General features: G+C 40.2%; 1 protein-coding gene across 1 annotated transcript in view; it reads right to left on the bottom strand.

Annotated features, from left to right (window-relative positions):
• LOC126267908 (dynein regulatory complex subunit 7-like) overlaps positions 1-23,396 on the bottom strand; it is a 283,625-nt gene that overhangs the window by 210,522 nt on the left and 49,707 nt on the right. Inside the window, exons 4-5 of the mRNA XM_049973218.1 lie at positions 8,999-9,217; positions 3,790-3,964 (exon numbers count right to left, since the gene is read on the bottom strand). Coding sequence (XP_049829175.1) covers positions 3,790-3,964; positions 8,999-9,217 — 394 coding nt within the window. The remainder of the gene's footprint in view (positions 1-3,789; positions 3,965-8,998; positions 9,218-23,396) is intronic.

The raw sequence follows: 23,396 nt of genomic DNA, 5'->3' as shown, positions 1-23,396 counted from the left end.
TGTCATGGACTGTTACGTGTTTTGTCAACAAGAGACTCAGTGGGACAGCATAGAAAATGTCGCAGAAAGCAGTCAGTAGACTACAAAAACTGGACCGAAACATGAATATTTTGGACAAAAGTAACCACACAGTCAAATGTAGTAACATATATCAGATACACTACTATACAAGTCAAAGATTAGATTAGATTTGATTAGTTTTTCGTTCCATAGATCCATGTTGAGGAGATCCTCGTGGATATTTATTTATTTATTTATTGAAATAACAATATTAATAGTATGAATATATACAATACAACATTTGTTTCTATTAAAAAATCCGTCAATGGAGTAGAAGGAGTTGGCCACTAGTAAGTCTTTCAGGCTCCTTTTCAACTGATCTTTATTTGTAACTAAACTTTTTATGTTTGCTGTCAAATTATTGAAGATCAGTTCTCCTGAGTAGTGGACCCCTTTTTGAACTAAAGTAAGTGCTTTGAAGTCCTTGTGCAGATCATTTTTGTTCCTGGTATTGTATGTATGAACTGAGCTCTTTGTTGGAAAAAGAGATATATTATTTAGGACAAATTTCATTAAGGAATAAATATACTGAGAGGCAATAGTTAGTATACCCAGTTCTTTGAAGAGGTTTCTACAGGACATCTGTGAATTTACTCCACAAATAATACGTATTACACGCTTTTTGACTCTGAAAACTTTTGTTTGATCGAAGAGTTACCCCAAAATATTATACCATATGACATTATAGAATGAAAGTAGGCAAAGTATGCAAGCTTTTTCATTTTTATGTCGCCTATGTCTGCTAACACTCGAATTGCAAATACAGATTTGTTAAGGTGTTTCTGCTGTTCTGTGGTATGCCCCTCCCAACTGAATTTATTATCGAGTTGTAATCCCAGAAATTTAAGACTGTCAACCTCTTTTATCTGCTCTTCTTCATACTTTAGGCATATGCTGGGTGGAAACCTCTTACAGGTTCTGAATTGCATATAGTGAGTCCTTGCCAAGTTTAATGTCAGTGAGTTGGCTTTAAACCATTTATTAATTCACATGAAAATATCATTAGCAAATCTTTCTAGAACTACATTCGACATACTATTTATTGCAATACTTGTGTCATCTGCAAACAAAACGAACTCTGCTTCTGGCAGTGTAACTGATGAGAGATCAATAATGTACACAAGATAAAGCAATGGCCCTAAGATGGATCCTTTTGGGACACCACATGTAATTTCTTCCCATTCTGATGATGACTGATCATTTTATTCACTAGTCCCTTGCACTGACACCCTTTGTTTCCTGTTAGCAAGGTATGAATTGAACCATAGTTTTCCAAAAGAACCAGTGACTAGAACTATACAAACTACAGTGAGACTTGTCATTTCTAGTTGTATCTGATTGCCTGTTCTATCTACGACTCTTCGGAGCAGCACCAAGCTAAATTCAGGGACCAAATTTCTCCAAATAGTGGAGATATTCTGTGGCACACAGTGTCACCAAGGAAATTCAGAGCACAGTTTTCCAATTACCTTCCACAAGGCATATAACTAATAACAGACACAAGCTGCAGAAGCACTGTATGTTACATCAACATCTTGTAACAAATAGCTGATGAAGTACTGTGACAACCAGAGGTGCATTGCTTCACCAGCAGACAGCCAAATAAATAGTCACCAGTGCATTATATATACATTCCAACTGTACAATCAGGCAGAGGTTCGAGCCATTGACTGTAACCAGTACCCGCTGTGCTGCTGGATCACTCCAGCATCTGCTGGTCAGCTGTTGTCACTATCAACCCACTACCTGTATGCTGAAATCCTCTGCTTGGTGTGCAATGCCACCCCACTTCTACACTGCCCAGCACTAAAAGCTTCACCAGTCAGCATCAGCCACTGCAGTGGGGGCCATGACAGCCAGCAGCCTAGTCAGCATGCGGCCTATCAGCAGTGATGAGCCACCAATCTGCCACCCAGCCAAAGTGACGAAGTGCAGCTTCTGTCCACCACAGGCTGCGAGACTGACAATTGACTGCAGCCATCGAACACGGACATTGTAAGTCAACACCAGGTTGCGCCACTCGTTGATGGCACATCCCTGTAACTGCTGTAGCTTTTTGGACAAACAAAAAGTTTACATGCACTTCACCTGTCTTGCTGCAGCCACCTTCACCTCCAACAGACCCCTGTACCCCTTGCCAACCCATCCAATCCACAATGCCGAGGACTGAGAGTTGAAAACAGTCCTGACAACTAGAAGAATTGCTCTTGCACCCCACTGTATATCCAAATGCTACAGTCCTGTCTCTTAAAATGACAAAGTTACATATCAAATGTGAACATCCACTAGCCTCACTGGAAATGGCTGGTAACTGGCCCTTAATGTTCTCTAAGGATACCCACACTAGATTATGAGTAGGCACTCCCCGCTCTTGTACATCACACTAAAATGATCACATTATATCAGGCTTAGCAGTCCTGTGGAGAAAATAAAATAGTGTTATGAGTAGCCAAGGAGAAAGGTCTAAGAGCCAGAAATGTTCTCTGTGAAGTGGTTCAAAACTGGAGACACAGATGCTGTGTACTCATGCAGGCCAGCAGTATCAGCACTTTACAGTGCTTGAAAGGTGCTTTGTTGTGGTCCTCTGTTTCGCCAGCAGGTCAAGTCCTGCAATATCCAAATTTGTGGGGCATCTGGATGTGACTGTAGCCAGCTGTTAAGATTGCATTGTCACGGTTCTGGATGAAAACATCTGATCACCACACAAGAGGACGACCACATTGTTTGCTAAGAACATCATAGCTCCTTCACATCTGCATCTGCCATCTGAGAACAAGTAACAGATTCCTTGCAACATTTTGTGTCATACCACACCATTGCTTGTAGACTATCAGAAGTTAGACTAGGGGACTACTGATCCATTTGTATGGTGCCATTAATACTACAACACAAACAAATGTGCCTGTAGTGGTGCAACCAATCAGGAAGTAAGGACTGCTGGTGAGTGGCACTGCGTTGTGTTTAGTGAAAAATCACGCTTCTGTACTAACACAGATGACAATCGTCAGCGAATATGGCCGTGAAATGGGGAAGGTCCAACTGTTCCCACATTGTGGAGAGGCACAATGGTGTTACTCCTGGCATCACAGTGTGAGAAGTCATCAGGTATGACTTCTGTAACAACTGATACTCACTAAGGGAGCTCTAATGGCACAACGATACATTATGGACATCCTGTATCCTCGTGTGACAGTATAATGGAGCCCTTTTGCAACAGAACGATGCTCATTCACACTTGGCATGTGTCTCTATGATTGGTCTATGTGATGTTGAAGTACTCTTGTGACCAGTAAGATCCCCAGATTGTTCCTAATAGAACATGTAAAACACCAGCTCCAACGTCATCTCTGTCTAAGTGTCATTAGCCAAGATATCAAAGACCATTTACAAAAACTGTGGACCAGCTTGCCTCAGAAGAGGGTACAATGGCTTTGTCACCTTTTACAACTGAATCAGTGTATGCTAGCAGACTAGATGCGGTGCAATATCCTATTGGTGATAAGAGGGCTCATTCTGCCAAGTTCTTTTTAAGTTTGACTTGATTCTGTTATCATTGAAATAACATAACATAACGTTTCAATCTGTGAAGTTTTATTTCATTTATGACTCCTCTTCTGAGTGCTTCACTTTTTTTTGCCTGGCAATATATTTCAAAACAGCAATTTCAGTTAGTTAACATAAATCACAATGAAACATCCAGTAAAAGGACAATACAAGATAAATCTTTACCTGGACGAGGTATCTCAATCCTCTGTACCCAAGAAGGAGCAATATCTAGATGTTTTTCCTGCATGATATGTTGAGGATCACCCTCCGTTTCACCAGTTTCTTTCCGTGTGAACCAAGGCTCGCCAACAAAAATATGTGCCCAGCATTCATTGTCATTCAGTTCAAACTGCAAATTCTTCATTAGGACAACACAAATTACATTTATATAGAGAATAATAAGGAACAAAACATCTGAAATATAGAAAACCAGGAAAAAGAATCTACATTAATAAATAAACAGGAAAATCATGAATGGGGGTTGCATCCACACAAATTAAATTCTGTAACTGAACCTCAATTTTATTTTTTCAGTAATATCAGAAATTCTTAAATGGAAACAGCAGACAAGAAGTTTGGGCAAGGAGTCACTCAAATGTAGATTAAGTAAACACTAGTTCTCTCTCTCTCTCTCTCTCTCTCTCTCTCTCTCTCTCTCTCTCTCACACACACACACACACACACACACACACACACACAGAGCAGATTCGAGGTTCACTGAATGACATCTTCATGTATGAATCCTATGGCAAGAACATTATTTTGTTCTTTGTTATTAAACACCAACACTTACTCCCAAGTTTGTTTCACTTCGTCCTTCTCAGCCCCATAAAATAATCTGTCCATATTGAAGACATTTATGAAATACAGCACCTACATTCTGATAGCTGTCACCAGTGCCACATCAAATATTGGCTCCACTACAACCTTGGCACTGATGGATATCTTGTCCACAAACGAAGCAGGTGTTACCAGAATATGGTTGCCAAATCTTAAGAATAGATAACATCCTGCTCAGCTAGTCCTTAAACAGATTTTCTATGCAGTTTATTCTATGCAGTTTCTGGCTACTGTTTCACACTAGTCTTATTTACTGAGTTCTTGGAAAACATTTTGGTCTTTTAATATCTGTCATAATGCCATGGAGTGAGTGATACCATTCTCGGAGTCATACTCCAAATCCATGTAGTAACGTTCAGTCACAATATCCTAATCATTTTTGTGCCACTCCTACTTGTTATTCCCCTACTGATCTGTGGGTGACCCAGCTGAACAACCAGCTGATTAATATTCTTACAAATACCATTGAGTTGTATAGATACAAACTCTACTCTCTGGCTGCTTAGCCCAAACAGAAACTGAAACACATCAAATGGGAGTGACAATACATAGTGGAGCATGGAAGGGGGAGCAATAGCAGTGAGTTGTATGGCTCCCCCACGATGTATCGATTTGGCTTCATGGCATGTCTCCATTGCACACTTTGCTGCATCTTCAATGCCACCTGCTGGTCTTTTTGCACAGCAGGGAGGTGGTGTGGAGCTGGTGAGTTGAGTTCATAATGGACACTGCTCAAGAGCAGACCTCGCCTTCTTCCAGGAGCAGCCTTGTGTTTAGCTTACCAACTGCCCTAAGATGGACAGCTGTTGTGTAAGCAATTTCCCATATTTGTTCAGTGGTCTAGCCACATGGGGAGCAGGCATGGTGCATTTCTGTGTTTTCAGCAGGGCAGTTAGAGCAAACTGCTGGAAATGGATAGTTTCAGTTCCCCTGGCATTGGAGGAAGCTGGTTCCGTCAATTGACTGTAGGTAAGGAAACTATGTTGAGGGTTGCAATGGACCAAGTTGTGGTCCAGTTTAATGCAGGAAATTTTGCACATTAACAGAAGTGTCTGGCAATGAGATAGAGGGCCATAAGTACTAATATTTGGTGTTATGTCAGCCACTCCTGTTCAACCCAAATTGAATATGTCTTTTGTGACATTGCCTTGTACATAACTTCTGATTATGTTGTGCCACAAGAGTAAGGTTTGAACGTCCATTGATCTCTTGGAAGGTCCAGTGACTGTAAATTGTAGTAAACTTCTAGCTGGCCTATGTGAGTTTTGTGCATTTACCCGTGATTAATTCAACTGTTCCATGCAAGGGTAAATTACATTCACTTATGCAACGTCTTAAGTGTAATATTATTTTCTGTTATTTAATATCATTTGAATGACTTCTTCATATTTGGCATCAGATTTATTTTGGATGGGATTGGTTGCACACAGAGATAAGTTAGGTAGCCACTGTACTGTTTATCAGGGCCACTCTGTTTGCAGTTAACGAATATTGGTCACCTGTGAGTGATTCTTTAGTTTTTCTTGCTTCTTGCATGCTCACATGTTTGACTTAAGGGCCATGTTCACTGTGTTGTGCTTCTCTGCCACATGGCCACCATTAATGATACTTGTTTGCAATTCGTTCCCTGTCGCAATTCGTTCCCTGTCTTGTTGATTTGTTTTTATCTTAAATAGCTCATGTGATAACCTATTCTTTCATGTAATTGTATTGGTGTCATTTGCTGTGGTATCCTGGCCGTTATTGGTTGTTAATGTGCAACCTTAGTGTGTTGTAGATGTATGCTGCATGTGCATGGCCTTTCTAACCATATGGCAATAACAGCATATTGTTGTACTGTCAAAGTATTTGACTGCACTTTCAGGGTGGTTGTCTGCCCAAATGCCCAGTTATTTTAATATCTTTTAAATTCTTGTTGGTTGAGTGCCCCAGAATTTTCTACAGTTAATTACTACTACTTAAAGGGAGAGTTTTGGATCTTACTATTATTGCCATTTTGGTGTAATGTGTTGTCACTCAACAAGGTTAATTACCTTGTAAATTGGAACCTGTTTTTTATCATTACTATTATTAGATTTTTGAAAAGACCTGAAGTTTTTAAACATTGGTCTCTCTTTGTTTTATTAAGTACTGATTTGCATGAGACTTGCTTGTCTAAGTCAGTTTTGTAACTGAAGTTGATTTGAATGTTATTTACTCTGATCAGTAAAGGACAGTGTGTGTGACTATGAATATTGCTATCCTTGTACATTTACTTCGCTCAGCCCTCCGCTGTACAGCCATTCTGTTGCTCCTTGCATCACTCCTTTTCATTATTTAAATTAATCTGTAGCATGTCAAGCAGGGTATGGATGGAAGAAGAGGAAACAATGTTGCCTGGCAGAATATGCATGGACTAGAGATGGCAGACACTTTCCTATACACCAACATTCCTCATATCCGTGGTCTTACTGCTATCCCTTAGACTGTAGATCAACTAACTCATTCTACATACACCTTACACACAACTACTTCTTCTCTGAAAGTAAGGTGTTCAAACAAATCCACAGCACAGCCATGGGCACCCGCCCAATCCATTTAGAAGCTATTTAGAGAAAACCTTCCTAGCCTCCCAAAGCTCCAAACCCTTGATCCACTTCAGGTTCATTGATGATATCTTCATGATCTGGACTCAGGGCCAGAACACCCTATCCTCATTCCTTCACAACCTCAATACCTTCTCTCCCATCCACTTCACTTGGTCCTTCTCAATCCAGCATGCCACTTTCCTGGACATTGAACTCCTACTCTTTGAGTCCTCTATTCACACACCTATTACCAACCACCAACATAGTACCTGCATTTCAACAGTTCCCCATCCCTTCCACTCAAAAAAATCCCTCCCATACCTCCCATACAGCCTAGTCACCTGGGTACGGTGTATCTACAGTGATGGCAGCTCCCTTACCCAGTATGCTGAAGGTCTTACACAGGCCTTCATAAACAGGCACTATCCCCCAGACCTAGTCTTCAAACAGATTTCCCATGGTATGTCACCCCCCCTCCCAATCCACCCACCCCTCCTTTCTCCCTTTGTCACTCAGTACCACCGTGGACTGGAACAACTGAACCACATCCTTTGACGAGCTTTGATTATCTATTATCATGCCCTGATATGAGGGACATCCTACCCAAGTTCCTTCCCACCCATCCTAAAGTGCTGTTCCGCCACCCACCCAACCTCCACAATATGCTAGCCCATCCCTATGCCACTCCCAATTCCAGCCCCTTGCCACAAGCATCATATCCCTGTGGAAGGCCAGGAGCAAGATCTGCACAATCCACCCACCAGCACTTCCTATTCCAGTCCTGCCACATGCTTGTCCAACCCAATCAGAGCTCAGCCCACCTATGAAAGCAGCCATGTTATGTACCAGCTCTGCAGCAATCATTGATCAGATTCTTACATTGATATGACTAACAATCACCTATCCACCAGGATGAACAGCAACACTCAGATTGTGGCCAAGAGCAAAGTGTTGCACCCTATTGCTCAACACACAGCTGAAAATAACATTCTTGATCTCAATGGTTGCTTCACAGCCTAGATCATCTGGATGCTCCCCTCCATCACCACCTTTTCTGAACTGCACAGATAGGAGTTATCCTTACAACACATTCTCTGCTCCCAAAATAATCTGGCCTCAACCTACAGTAACCTACTGCCCCACACCCTCCAACCAACAGTTTCCTCCCCCATCTACCCTATCATCTCCACCCAACTCAAATCCCCACTGCCACTGTGCACAGCTTGCTGGCAGTGCACCCAATGATCTTTTCCCATTCTCCCCTCCTTTCCACTCCCTTCCCTCCCTCGCCCACAGTTTAATGATGCTGCACAGGGTAGCCTTGTCTGCCACCTCTAGTCCCTGACCATTCTCTTCCACCACCTATACCCTGCTATCCTTCCCCACTCCACTATGGATTGTTGTTCCCGTCTGATGCATTTCAGTTTCAGTGTAGCCTAAGCAGCCAGAGATAGTATTCATGTATGTTGTGTGAGGTGTGCTTGTTTGTGTCCCTGAACATTCCATCAGGCAGCACTGTTTCATCTTTGAACACCAGTACCCTTCTGGTCTAGCCTGAGCAGCCAGAGATAGCAGCCATGTGTGTGTGAGGTGTGCCTGCTTGTGTGAATGGTGTGTGTTTCTTTTTCCTGAGGAAAGCTTAATGTGTAACAGTCTTTTCATTGTGCCCGTCTGTCACTCAATGTGTAACCTTTATGGTAAGCTATAATCTAGTCTTTCCATAACTCTTGATATTCCAACTTGGACTTTCCATTGTTTAAATCTTAATGTAAAATCTCCTAATAAAGCAAGAAACTGCTGCAATAATAGCACATATTCCATAGTGTAATAAAAGCATAAAACATAACTGGAAATATAATCTACACATAAACTCCAACTGGGCACATCAATTAATGCATGCTTGATTTGGGTACAGAATACGAACTCTTCTATGACTATACTTAGCCAGTTAACACTGAGTTTGAAGAACAGCATTTTACACGTACCTTGCAACCTTCTGAACAGTCCTGCAAGTTGACCCAGTAATTTGTATCATTCCAAATACTTTCAATTCCCAAGTAATGTGGGTCATCAACTTGATACCTATTACCAGTAGGTGGTTCTATAAAAAATGGTTCTGTTACTTCTTTATTTGGTGGCAGCACAAGAATCCAGCTATGCAGACGTAATCCATGTAACTCATCTGGTGGTGGACGCTCAAATTCCTAGAAGATAAATTACCAAAAACACCTTATAGCAGAATCATATAATAAATGGTAACTTTGAAAAACTTCAGAAATATGGGTAATAAAGTATAGAAACTGAAGTCATTATAAATCTACAGAAACAGAGCCCTCCGCAGTTCTTGACAGTATGAGAGAACTTGGGATTGGCATACTGGCACTACAGGCAACAAGATTCAAGGACAAAAGCACGATGGAATCAGAGGGATAAGTAATTCTGAAAGGGAAACCCAGTATTTGGGGGCCACAGCAACCTTTTATGTTTGGCACAGCCTTTGTAGTAGATAATAGATACCTGGATAGTATCACTGTGTGGAAGGGCATAAACAAGACGTGGTCATATCTGACAATGAAAATAGGAAACAAAACCTACACAATAGTAAATGCACATGCACCAACAAATCATAAGAACTAAAAAAAACAAAGCACGAACTGAAAATTTTTGGTCCACTCTGGATAAGGTAGAGACAGATGTGGACAAAAGAGGTGTCACTATTTTGGTAGGAGATTTTAACACGCAAATAGGCACGGAAAGGAAGTTTAGAGATCCTGTGGGAGATTATCCAGCCCACAATAGAACAAACAAGAATGGTGAGAGATTAGTGGACATATGTAGGAGACACAAGATGAGAATAACGACCACCCATTACAAAGTTAAGACAAGTAAGAAAACAACGTGGGTCAGCCCTGGAAACATGACTGAGGAAAAACAGCTAGACCACGTAGCAATCCGTGACAAGAATCACAGAGATTATGAACACAAAAGTGAGGAAAAATAGCAGGATAGAATCAGATCACTACCTTGTTGAAATAAAATGCAGATGGATACCCAACAGAGCAAGGAAACGTAGAAGCATAAACACTAGCAGAATCACCTAGATCTTCTGAAAAAACACAGAGCAGAGTGTGCAAAGAGAATGACAGTTCAGAGTGATTGGAAGAGAGTGAGAGATATGATGGAAGAAGTGGCAGTGCAACTGGCCACTAACAACAAGAAAAGGAAGCATGAGTGGTGGACGGATGAATGTGAGAATGCAGTCGAGTAGTCGAGACCAGGAGGAAAGCAAGGATAAAATGGCAATCCGATAAAAAGACTGATCGAACTTCCAAAATGTGAGAAAAATTGCTAGTAAAATGATAAGAAATGCCAAGATAAATAGATGGAATGAGAAACTTGAAGAAGCAAACACAGTCTGCAAAGAAACACAAAACATGAGTCGTCTTCATAGAAATGCTGAGCAGAATTTAAGGCCTCGAGGCAAAAGAACCCTTCATAATATGACAAGAGGGCACAATAAAAATTTGCAAGAAAGAGGTGTGTGAGGAAATGACTAGATATTTCAGGGATTTGCTGAATGCAGAAGAACTGACAGTAAAGTTGACACACGCTCTAGAGATGAAAGTCAGGATAGTCTAGACAATTCACCCACCAGGACAGAAGTCACAGAGGCAATTAAAAACCTCAAAAACAACAAGGCATCAGGCAATGGTGGTATCTGTGCTGAAGAGATCAAGTGGGGTGGGCCTGAAATAGAAACAAGTATGTACAATATAATAATGGAAATCTGGAGAAATAAGAAAATTCCCATAGACTGGAAAGCCATTATAATACTACTACACAAGAAAGGGGAAAAGAAAGTACTGGATAACTACAGGGGAATATCTCTCTTAAACATACGGTACAAGGTTTTGTCAAGAATATTGCTGAACAGAGTTGACGAACAACTGGGGCCAACAATAGGAAAGTATCAGTGTGCCTTTACAAAAAGGAGGACAGAACAGATATTTGGAATAAAAAGTATAATAGAACACAGGCACAGGGAAGGAAAAACAACAATAGCGACACTTGTGGACTTCCAAAAGACCTACAATTCAGGTGACAGAAATACTCTGCTTCATGTGGGGGAAGATAGAGGACTGCATGCTACAACAATGCAATAATAAAGGAAGCATTATGTGACTCTACTGCCAGGATCAAGCATTGCAGTACGCTGTCAGACAGTTTCGAAATAAAAACAGGAGTCTGGCAAGGGGATGAATTGTCCCAATTTTACTTAACCTAGTGTTGCACAAAGCTGTAAGATAGTAGAGACAACTAAATAGTAACATGAAGATCAAAGGTGTGCAAATAGGGTACAAGGTCAAACATAATGCAACAGTGGACTGCCTGGCATTTGCAGATGACATGGCACTCTTAAATGAGAAGAGGCAAAGACAGCACTAAAAAATATAGCCAAAACAGCAGAAAAGGTCTGACTGAAGATTGCAAATAAGACGACCAAGAAATTGAACACTATGTTTGACTGGAAGATAGATGGCCAAGTGGTTGAGAAAGTCAGCAGTTTTCGTTATTTAGGGGAGAAGATAACTGATGGCATACAGAGCAACAGTAGCGCAGTAGACAGGGCACAGCTTTTGCAGAAGCTTCGGTATGCGGTGAAAACAACTTACGCCAAGAAAAATCTGTCACATAATGCCAAACTGCGACATTACACAGCAACTGTAAGAAATGCTGCTCTGTATGCATCAGAAACAATCACACTCGGCAAGGGGACTTGTATACAGTTGGAAAACAAGGAGCGGGAAATTTTGAGAGGCACATGGGGCACCAAAAAACATGGCAGGTATCTGGATACACAGAACATGACAGAAACTTTATGAAAATATTGAACCCATATCGAGCAAGATACAGAAGAGAAGGTTACAATTTATTAGGCACCTCATGATGGTGGACGAGGAGAGGTTGACTAAGAAGATATGGAATGCAACATGTCATATGGGAAAATACTGGGTGAAGGAAGTCAGAGATGACTGGAAGGCTGTAGGAATAAAAGAAAGGAATCTTCAGGCAGTAGTACAGTACAGGGGGAAGTAGAAAGGGTTGGTGGATGGTCACAGGCAACCAGACACCAAAATCAAAGTTGTCTTACCAGAAGAAGAAAGAAACAGAATAAGCGAGAGAATGAAGAGGTATTGGGCAGAAAGATTTGCAAAACAAGCCACACGTGATCCTGAATGGTCCTAATAAAGCAGATGAAAGAAGAAGAGAAACAGAGTAGGCACAACAACATAGCTGCAGCCAAAACTCAGAGCTATATACTATGGCAATCAAGTAGGGGTATGACCTTGTGTGGCACAAAATCTTGTGAAGGTAAATTGATTCTATTAAGAAAAAACATGCAAAGGAGTAAGAGATTCAAGTGAAAGTTGTCAGTTGCACTTGCGATGTGACCCTTTATCGCAACACAGACTAATAGAACACACACACATATTTTAGTACCAGTCAACACATTTAAAAATGGAAAAACTAATCCTAGCATTTGGAACTATTATTTCCTTGCTCACAGAAGAAAGAGAGATACACTTGGCTAAGTTAAAATGGAAGGGCACATAGCTCAGACCCCATGATGAGAGGAACCTACCTCTTGTGAGGATGAGATGAAACAAAAATGAATGGCGAGGTGTCAGAGAGAGTAGCAGGTCAAAGGCAATATACTGGTAAGCACTGTGCCAGCTACAGTTTACAGATTATATCTGTAGTGATAAATAAAGATACATAGAAGAAGAGAACTGAGAAATGAAATTAATAGTATAGTTAAAAACTGAAAAGGCAACAGGGAAAGAACAAAGAGAGAATGAGGTGGGGACGGGGAAATATGTATATGAAAGGAATAATAAAAATAAAGTAAACATATAAATCAGTAAATAAATAAAATATATACCAACAGTAAAATTGAGGTTAAGCCCTGGCTGATGGCACAATGTAAGAATATGTGAATGTCATATGCTTCAGTAAGACTGTTCCATTCATGTGCTGAGATGACTTTATTACTTATTTGCCACACACACTGATTTCAAAATTCAAAGTTCTATTTATTCTCATCCATCACCTAACAGGCAACACTTACTAACTGAAATTTTATCATTTTATTTTGCTATTGTAAATCTCGCCCCCCCCCCCCCCCCTCCCCACCCTAAATGAACCTTGGACCTTGCTGTTGGGGGGAGGCTTGCATACGTGCAGCCACAAAGGAGGGGTATCTGTTGAGAGGCCAGAAGACAAATATGTGGTTCCTGAAGCGGGACAGCAGCCTTTTCAGTAGTTGCAGGGGCAACAATCTCGATGATTGACTGATCTGGACTTGTAACGTTAACCAAAACAGCATTGCCATGCTGGTTCTGTGAACGGCTGAAAGCAAGGGGAAATTACAGCCATAATTTTTTCCGAGGGCATGCAGCTGTACTGTATTTTTAAATGATGATGGCGTCCTCTTGGGTAAAATATTCCATAGGTAAAATAGTCCCCCACTGGTATCTCCACTTGGTGACTATTCAGGAGGATGTCATTATCAGGAGAAACAAAACTGGCATTCTACAGATCGGAGCATGGAATGTCAGATCCCTTAATGGGCAGGTAGGTTAGAAAATCTGAAAAGAGAAATGGATAGTTTAAAGTTAGATATAGTGGGAATTAGTGAAGTTCGGTGGCAGGAGGAACAAGACTTTTGGTCAGGTGAATACATGGTTATAAATACAAAATCAAATAATGGTAATGCAGGAGTAGGTTCAATATTGAACAAAAAATAGGAATGCGGATAAGCTACTACGAGCAGTATAGTGAACACATTTTTTTAGCCAAGACAGACACAAAGACCACGGCCACCACAGTAGTACAAGTTTATATGCCAACTACCTCTGCAGATGACGAAGAAACTGAAGAAATGTATGATGCGATAAAAGAAATTATTCAGATAGTTAAGGAAGACAAAAATTTAACAGTCATGGGGGACTGGAACTTGATAGTAGGAAAAGGAAAAGAAGGAACAGTAGAAGGTGAATATGAACTAGGTGTAAGGAATGAAAGAGGAAGCCACCTGGTAGAATTTTGCACAGAGCACAACTTAATCATAGCTAACACTTGGTTTAAGAATCATAAAAGAAGATTGTATACAGGCCTAGAGACACTGGAAGATTTCAGATAGATTGTATAATGGTAAGACAGAGATTGAGGAACCAAACTTTAAACTGTAAGACATTTTCAGGTGCTAATGCGGACTCTGATCACAATTTGTTGGTTATGAACTGTAGATTAAAACTGAAGAAATTGCAAAAAGGTAGGAGCTCAAGGAGAACCAAAGGTTGTAGAGAGTTTCTGAGTGAGCATTAGGGAACGGTTGACAAGAATAGGGGAAAGAAATACAGTTGAAGAAGAATTGGTAGCTTTGAGAAATAAAATAGTGAAGACGACAGAGGATCAGGTAGGTAAAAAGAAGACGGTAAATAAAAATTCTTGGATAACAGAAGAGATTTTAAAGTTAATTGATGACAAGAGAAAATAATAAAAATGCAGTAAATGAAGCAGTCAAAAAGGAATACAAATGTTTCAAAAATGAGACTGACAGGAAGAGCAAAACAGCTAAGTAGGAATGGCTAGAGGACAAAGGTAAGGATTGTTGTTATTGTTGTCTTCAGTCCTGCGACTGGTTTGATGCAGCTCTCCATGCTACTCTATCCTGTGCAAGCTTCTTCATCTCCCAGTACCTACTGCAACCTACATCCTTCTGAATCTGCTTAGTGTATTCATCTCTTGGTATCCCACTACGATTTTTACCCCTCCACGCTGCCCTCCAATGCTAAATTGGTGATCCCTTGATGCCTCAGAACATGTCCTACCAACCGATCCCTTCTTCTGGTCAAGTTGTGCCACAAACTTCTCTTCTCCCCAATCCTATTCAATACTTCCTCATTAGTTATGTGATCTACCCATCTAATCTTCAGCATTCTTCTGTAGCACCACATTTCAAAAGCTTCTATTCTCTTCTTTTCCAAACTATTTATCGTCCATGTTTCACTTCCATACATGGCTACACTCCATACAAATACTTTCAGAAATGACTTCCTGACACTTAAATCTATACTCAATGTTAACAAATTTCTCTTCTTCAGAAACACTTTCCTTGCCATTGCCAGTCTACATTTTATATCTTCTTTACTTCGACCATCATCAGTCTACTTTTTATATCTTCTGTACTTCGACCATCATCAGTTAGTTTGCTCCTCAAATAGCAAAACATCTTTACTACTATAAGTGTCTCATTTCCTAATCTAATTCCCTCAGCACCATCCAATTTAATTTGACTACATTCCATTATCCTCGTTTTGCTTTTGTTGATGTTGATCTTATATCCTCCTTTCAAGACACTGTCCATTCCGTTCAACTGCTCTTCCAAGTCCTTTGCTGTCTCTGACAGAATTACAATGTCATCGGCGAACCTCAAAGTTTTTATTTCTTCTCCATGGATTTTAATACCTACTCCAAATTTTTCTTGTGTTTCCTTTACTGCTTGCTCAATATACAGATTGAATAACATCGGGGAGAGGCTACAGCCCTGTCTCACTCTCTTCCCAACCACTGCTTCCCTTTCATGTCCCTCAGCTCTTATAACTGCCATTTGGTTTCTATACAAATTGTGAATAGCCTTTTGCTCCCTGTATTTTACCCCTGCCACCTTTAGAATTTGAAAGAGTGTATTCCAGTCAACATTGTCAAAAGCTTTCTCTAAGTCTACAAATGCTAGAAACGTAGGTTTGCCTTTCCTTAATCTAGCTCCTAAGATAAGTCGTAGGGTCAGTAATGCCTCACGTGTTCCAATATTTCTACAGAATCCAAACTGATCTTCCCCTAGGTCGGCTTCTACTAGTTTTTACATTCGTCTGTAAAGAATTCGAGTTAGTATTTTGCAGCTGTGACTTATTAAACTGATAGTTCGGTAATTTTTACACCTGTCATCACCTGCTTTCTTTGGGATTGGAATTACTATATTCTTCTTGAAGTCTGAGGGTATTTCGCCTGTCTCATACAGCTTGCTCACCAGGTGGTAGAGATTTGTCAGGACTGGCTCTCCCAAGGCCGTCAGTAGTTCTAATGGAATGTTGTCTACTCAGGGGGCCTTGTTTCGACTCAGGTCTTTCAGAGCTCTGCCAAACTGTTCATGCAGTATCATGTCTCCCATTTCATCTTCATCTACATCCTCCTCCATTTCCATAATATTTTCCTCAAGTACACCACCCTTGTACAGACCCTCTATATCCTCCTTCCACCTTTCTGCTTTCTTTTCTTCGCTTAGAACTGGGTTTCCATCTGAGCTCTTAATATTTGGCAACATGGGGTCCGGTACAGTTGTTTATAGTGAGAAAGTGAACAAAAGTTATAGTTGTGTGGTGAAAAATGGAACATACGTAAATTATAACAGTGAAATAGTGAAGCTAAATGAACGTGTATCAAGCCTGCAATTAATTGTAGAAGTACTAAGGTGGGACATCGCACATTTAGAAAATGAAAATGCCAAACTGAAAAAGGCGCATAATATCTCGATTGCTAAAGCAAATAAAACACGGAACTGAGAGCACAGGACTAGCATGATCATGGAAGAAAGAAGCAAAAAGGTGATAAATACAACAAATGGAACGAATCGCGGCAATAAAAGCAGTTTCAGTATCCTACATACAATAAACGAGTGCTCTGAAGTATTTATAGGCCTAAAGGCAGAAACAACAAGGCAACATATGTTTACTAGGCAAAAAGGGTTGGTCGTGTGAAACCCAGTGACTGTAGAATTCCTGTGGTAACAAAAAACTGTTTTCATGCACTAGATTCAGATATAAATGTGGAATCCACGGAAAACTGTGATGACAACAACATGCCGAATCTATATAGTGACAAGCACATGAGCAGAAACTTTTGCAATAAACGTGAAAACAAACTCAAAGTGAAAATATTATCTGATAGCCATGGACATGAGATCGCAAAAATGATACATTAAAGTCATTGTATACAAGAAACTAGTATTGTCAAACCAGGTGCACCCATCCAAGAACTCATTAGAAACATAGAAATTGAAAATGCAATGGAATGATTGTCATATTGCCATCATAGCTGGAGCCAATAATGTATATAAAAACGACCTCCACAGTGCAACACGAAACCTTAAGGCAATACTAAATTCAACAGAAGAGAAATCAGTTTTTGTAGTCGGAATTCCACATAAGCATGACCTTTTGGAATGGTCATGTGTGAAAGTGGAAATCATAAAAGCAAACAGGCAATACTCAAAGATTTGCAGAGCCTACCAAAATGCATATTTTGTAAGTATGGACTCCTTGCAAAGAGACTGTTACACAAGACATGGCGTGCACCTTAATAACAGAGGCAAGAAGATTCTGTGCCAAAACATCAGCATTATACTGAAAGCATCTGACAACCAAGAAGTAATTGCTGCTCTTCCAGTTCCTTGCTTGTCGCAAGCAGAGCCTGAAGAATTGGTTACTTCTATTGCAGCAGTAGGGGTGGAAGCAGCAATTGTACCTGCACACATAACAAACACTGCAGCAGCAGTACCTACCACACTTCATCTACAGGATTCAACAGCAGCAGAAGATGAAGCAACATCCAAATCTCCACTGTCACCAGTTGCCACAACAATGCCTACAGCAGCAGCAGTACCTACCACACTTCATCTACAGGATTCAACAGCAGCAGAAGAAGAAGCAACCACCTTATCTCCTCAGTCACCAGATGCCACAACAGTGCCTCCACACACCATAACAGCAGTTCCATCAATTCCTGTAGCAGCAGCCTCATCTACAATATCATTACAAGGAGGGAAGAGTAGGCATACAACAGGAGATGTGCTACCACTTCAAGTGAACAATTTTTTAGTAAAAGGCAACAAGAGGCAGAAATCCAAAAGATAAGCCCTGAAAAAGGTTTGAAAACTAATCACCATAATGTTCAGTGTATAAGCAATAAGAGCATGGATCTTAAAATATGTTACCTTAACATTCAAGGACTGAAAGATAAAGAACTTATCATAAATGAGTTTGGTCTTGATAACCAGTGAACACTGGGCTAATGAGAATGAACTTGCAGTTGGCAAATTTGACAATTTTAGTATAGTAAATAGCTACTGTAGGAAAGAGCAGATTAGAGGTGGTGTGGCAATTTATTCCAACCAGTCACTCAATTGTACAATAACCAAACTAGACCTAAATTCCTTGTGTGATGAACAGCACTTTGAAGTTACAGGTATAATCATTAATAGTCATAAGCTAATAGTAGTATCCATGTACAGATCACCAAAGGGAAGCATTAACATATTTTTAGAAAAAATGGACATGCTATTGAGTGAATTAATTAATATTAAATGGCTACACTATGATATTGCAATAGGAGGTGATTTGAATGCTGATTTTGATGTTACTAAATGTAAGGGTAGTGTTGCAGATCTGGAAAACTTACTAAGACAATACAATTTACATCATGTTAATAACAGGCTCACAAGAAACAAAGCATGTTTAAATAACATCTTTGTAAACTTCAAGGCCACTGAAAACACATGCGAAGTTGTAGTGTTCCCATTCTCTGACCATGACTCCGTATCTCTAAAATATGCAAGTAAAATTCCCCTCAATAGGAGCAATGCAAACAGACCTGTCCCAACAGTTGTGATTACCAGACCCATAACTGAGGATAAAATTAACACATTTCACAATTCCCTTGCTGACAGAGACTGGTTTGGCCATTGTAGTGTCGATGGACATTACACATCAAGTAAGGACCTGCTAGCCAAAATAATATTTGATAGATTTTTTAATGCATTCTTGACCCTATTTAACCATAGCATTCCCATAAAGAAAATCAAAATAATGGACAGCAGCCACAAATACAGATCTCAAAACAGACAAAATATATGGTACACTAAACAGCTGACAATCTAAAGAAACAAGTTTTGTTACTGTACAACATATACAATAGTATGAAGTCTGACTGTGCCAAATCAGCCTATGTGGAATGCAGGAATGAATACAAAAAAGCCATCCTGCAAGCCAAAAAAACCTACAATGCCAACAGCATACATAATACCACCAATAAATGCAAAACCAGTTGGAAAGTAATTAACAGTGCTGCCACAGATACTAAAAAAGACAAAATTAATATCCCACCACAAACACTCAATGAGTTTTTTATTAATTCAGTGAAAGAAATAGGAGACACAATTATCAAGCCAGACATTAGTCCATCAGAGTTACTCTCCCAAAATTGGGGTAGACAGTCACTAAATACAAGCATGCTAACCTTCTCCGAAGTATCACCTAGATATGAACAGGGGGTCATAAAACATCTGAAATCATATAGCTTAGATATATATGGCATATCATGCAACTTGCTAAAAAAAGTGTGTAATTGCATTCTGTATCCTTTAACCCATTGCATAAACACAATACGAGTTTACAAAGAATCTGTCAACCATTGATGCAATCAACACGGTAGTCAGTTACATCCTCAAAGTTTTTGAGAACAAAGGCTTAGCTCAGGTCTTATTCTGTGACCTAAGCAAGGCCTTCAACTGTGTTGAGCACACGCCACTACTAGAGAAACTAGAATTCTACGGCATCAAAGGAAACAGTCTCAGACTATTTAAAGCTTATCTCAACAACCGTGAACAGGTAGTTTGTGTTGGTAAGCAAATGTCAAACATAGAAAATGTTAAAGTAGGTGTGCCTCAGGGATGTGTACTGGGGCCTTTCCTGTTTCTGATAATGATCAATGACCTCCCCACGTTTATTAGATCCACCACTGTATTGTATGCAGATGATACGACTTTTCTTCATAGCAGTAACAATCTTAATGATCTTAAAACCTGTGCTGAAAATACACTCACTCATGCAGCATATTGGTTCAGAGCAAATGGATTCCTGATACATGAAAATAAAACTCAGCAGATAATCTTCACTCTAAGAGACAAGCCACTATCTGATGACCCTTGTTCTGTTAAATTCCTGGGAGTTTATTTAGACAAAAAGTTATCATGGGGCCAACATGTAAACTATATTAGTAGTAAGCTATCTAGAGTAAATTATTTATTAAGACAACTCAGAAATTGTGTACCTGAAACATACATCAGATCATCTTATTTTGCATTTTTCCAAAGTATAATATCCTATGGCATTATCTTGTGGGGTAACTGTAGTCATATACATGACATACTATTATTGCAGAAGAAAGCCATTAGGATAATTACATAAGGCTCATGGCAAACCCTTATTTACTAAACAAAAAATTATGACAGTAACAAACCTCTATATATACAATGTCCTAATCTTTATGAAGAATAACCTACAATATGTGAAACATAGAGAAAATGTACATTGTTACAACACAAGAAGCATCAAACACATATACACGCCTTGCCACAGACTATCAAAATCAATAAATAGCTATGAAGTCACAGGGCACAAACTATTCAATAAGCTGCCACATGCTATACAGGATCTTCCTCAACATACATTCAAAGAAACACTGCATGAATGATTTATTGCCCACCCGTTCCATGATATCAATGAATTCTTCAACTGTAAAATGCAGTAATCCAACAGATGACCCACTGTACATTTATTGTAATATAAGCTAAAATATTTCAGTAGTCAATACCTTAACACACTGTATTATAAATTGTAACTTCATTTCACATTGTCAATTGCTGTAATGGCCTAAAGACAATAAAATCTTTATTGTTATTATTATTCATACACATGGTTCTCTTTTCTCCAAAGGTCTCTTTTATTTTCCTGTAGGCAGTATCTATCTTACCCCTAGTGATGTAAGCCTCTACATCCTGACATTTATCCTCCAGCAATCACTGCTTAGCCATTTTGGACTTCCTGTCAATCTCATTTTTGAGACGTTTGTATTCCTTTTTGCCTGCTTCATTTACTGCGTTTTCATATTTTCTCCTTTCATCAATTAAATTCAATATTTCTTCTGTTACCCAAGGATTTCTACTAGCCCTCGTCTTTTTACTACTTGACCCTCTGCTGCCTTCACTACTTCATCCCTCAAAGCTACCCATTCTTCTTCTACTGTATTTCTTTCCCCCATTCCTGCCATTTGTTCCCTTATGCTCTCCCTGAAACTCTGTACAGCCCCTGGTTTAGTCAGGTTATCCAGGTCCCATCTCCTTAAATTCCCACCTTTTTGCAGTTTCTTCAGTTTTAATCTACAGTTCATAACCACTAGATTGTGGTCAGAGTCCACATCTGCCCCTGGATATGACTTACAATTTAAAACCTGGTTCCTAAATCTCTGTCTTACAATTATACAATCTATCTGAAATCTGTCAGTATCTCTAGGCTTCTTCCATGTATACAACCTTCTTTTATGATTCTTGAACCAAGTGTTAGCTATGATTAAGTTGTGCTCTGTGCAAAATTCTACCAGCCGGCTTCCTCTTTCATTTCTTAGCGCCAATCCATATTCACCTACTACGTTTCCTTCTCTCCCTTTTCCTACTACCAAATTCCAGTCACCCTTGACTATTAAATTTTCGTCTCCCTTCACTATCTGAATAATTTCTTTCATTTCGTCATACATTTCTTCAATTTCTTTGTCTGCTGCAGAGCTAGTTGGCATATAAACTTGTACTACTGTAGTAGGTGTGGGCTTCGTGTCTATCTTGGCCACAATAATGCGTTCACTTTGCTGTTTGTAGTAGGTTACCCGCATTTCTATTTTTTTATTAATTATTAAACCTAATCCTGAATTACCCCTATTTGATTTTGTATTTATAACCCTGTAATCGCCTGACCAAAAGTCTTGTTCCTCCTACCACCGAACTTCACTAATTCCCACTATATCTAATTTTAACCTATCCATTCCCCTTTTTAAATTTTCTAACCTAACTGCCCGATTAAGGGATCTGACATTCCACATTCTGTCCGTAGAACGCCAGTGTTCTTTCTCCTGATAAATAGTTTAATAAGTAATAGCTGCAAAATACTAACACAAATTCTTTACAAATGAATGGAAAAACTGGTATAAGCCGACCTCAGGGGAGATCAGTTTGTGTTCTGTAGAAATGTTGGAACAAGCGAGGAAATACTGACCCTACGACTTATCTTAGAAGCTAGGTTAAGGAAAGTTAAACCTATGTTTATCAATACAAGAGAAGGAAAGTTGCTACTCACCATGTAGCGGAGATGCCGAGTCGCAATAGGCCAAATAAAAAGATTCACACAATCAGAGCTTTCGGCCATTATGGCCTTTGTCAGCAGTAGACACACATACACACACACGCACACACACACTCAAGCAAGTGCATCTTGCACACACGTCTGCAGTCTCAAGAGAAATGAAACCACACTGCTAGCAGCAGCACCAGTGCATGAGGGGAGTGGTGACTGGGTGGGGGTAAGGAGGAGGCTGGGGAGGGGAGGGGGAGGGATAGTATGGTGGGAATGGCAGACAGTGAAGGGTTGCAGTTAGACGGAGGGTAGGAGAGAAGGTACGGAGGGGGGAGGGGGTAAGTAGTGGAAAGGAGAGAAATAAAAATAAAAAAATAAAAACCAAAAGAAATTAAAAGACTGGGTGTGGCGGTGAAATGACGGCTGTGTAGTGCTGGAATGGGAACAGGGAGGGGGCTGGATGGGTGAGGACAGTGACTAATGAAGGTTGAGGCCAGGAGGGTTACGGGAACGTAGGATGTATTGTAGGGAAAGTTCCCACCTGTGCAGTTCAGTAAAGGTGGTGTTGGTGGGAAGGATCCATATGGCACAGGCTGTGAGGCAGTCACTGAGATGAGGGGTATCATGTTTGACAGAGTCTTCAGCTACAGGGTAGTCCACTCGTTTTTTGGCCTCAGTTTGTCGGTGGCCGTTCATGCAGACAGACAGCTTGTTGGTTGTCATGCCTACATAGAATGTAGCACAGTGGTTGCAGCTTAGCTTGTAGATCACATGACTGGTTTCACAGGTAGCCCTGCCTTTGATGTGATAGGTAATGTTAGTGACCAGACTGGAGTAGGAGGTGGTAGGAGGATGTATGGGACAGGTCTTGCATCTAGGTCTATTACACGGGTATGAGCCATGAGGTAAAGGATTGTGAGCAGGGGTTGCGTAAGGATGGACGAGTATATTGTGTAGGTTCGGTGGACGGTGGAATACCACGGTAGGAGGGGTGGGAAGGATAGTGAGTAGGACATTTCTCATTTCAGGACACGACGAGAGTTAATCAAAACCCTGGCGGAGAATGTAATTCAGTTGCTCCAGTCCCAGATGGTACTGAGTTATGAGGGGAATGCTCCTCTGTGGCTGGACTATGGGACTT

The sequence above is a fragment of the Schistocerca gregaria genome, chromosome 4 (assembly GCF_023897955.1).
Source record: "Schistocerca gregaria isolate iqSchGreg1 chromosome 4, iqSchGreg1.2, whole genome shotgun sequence".
In the NCBI taxonomy this organism is placed as follows: Eukaryota; Metazoa; Arthropoda; class Insecta; order Orthoptera; family Acrididae; genus Schistocerca; species Schistocerca gregaria.
The sequence above is the reverse complement of the archived record's forward strand: the minus strand, read 5'-3'. Positions and strand labels throughout refer to the sequence as shown.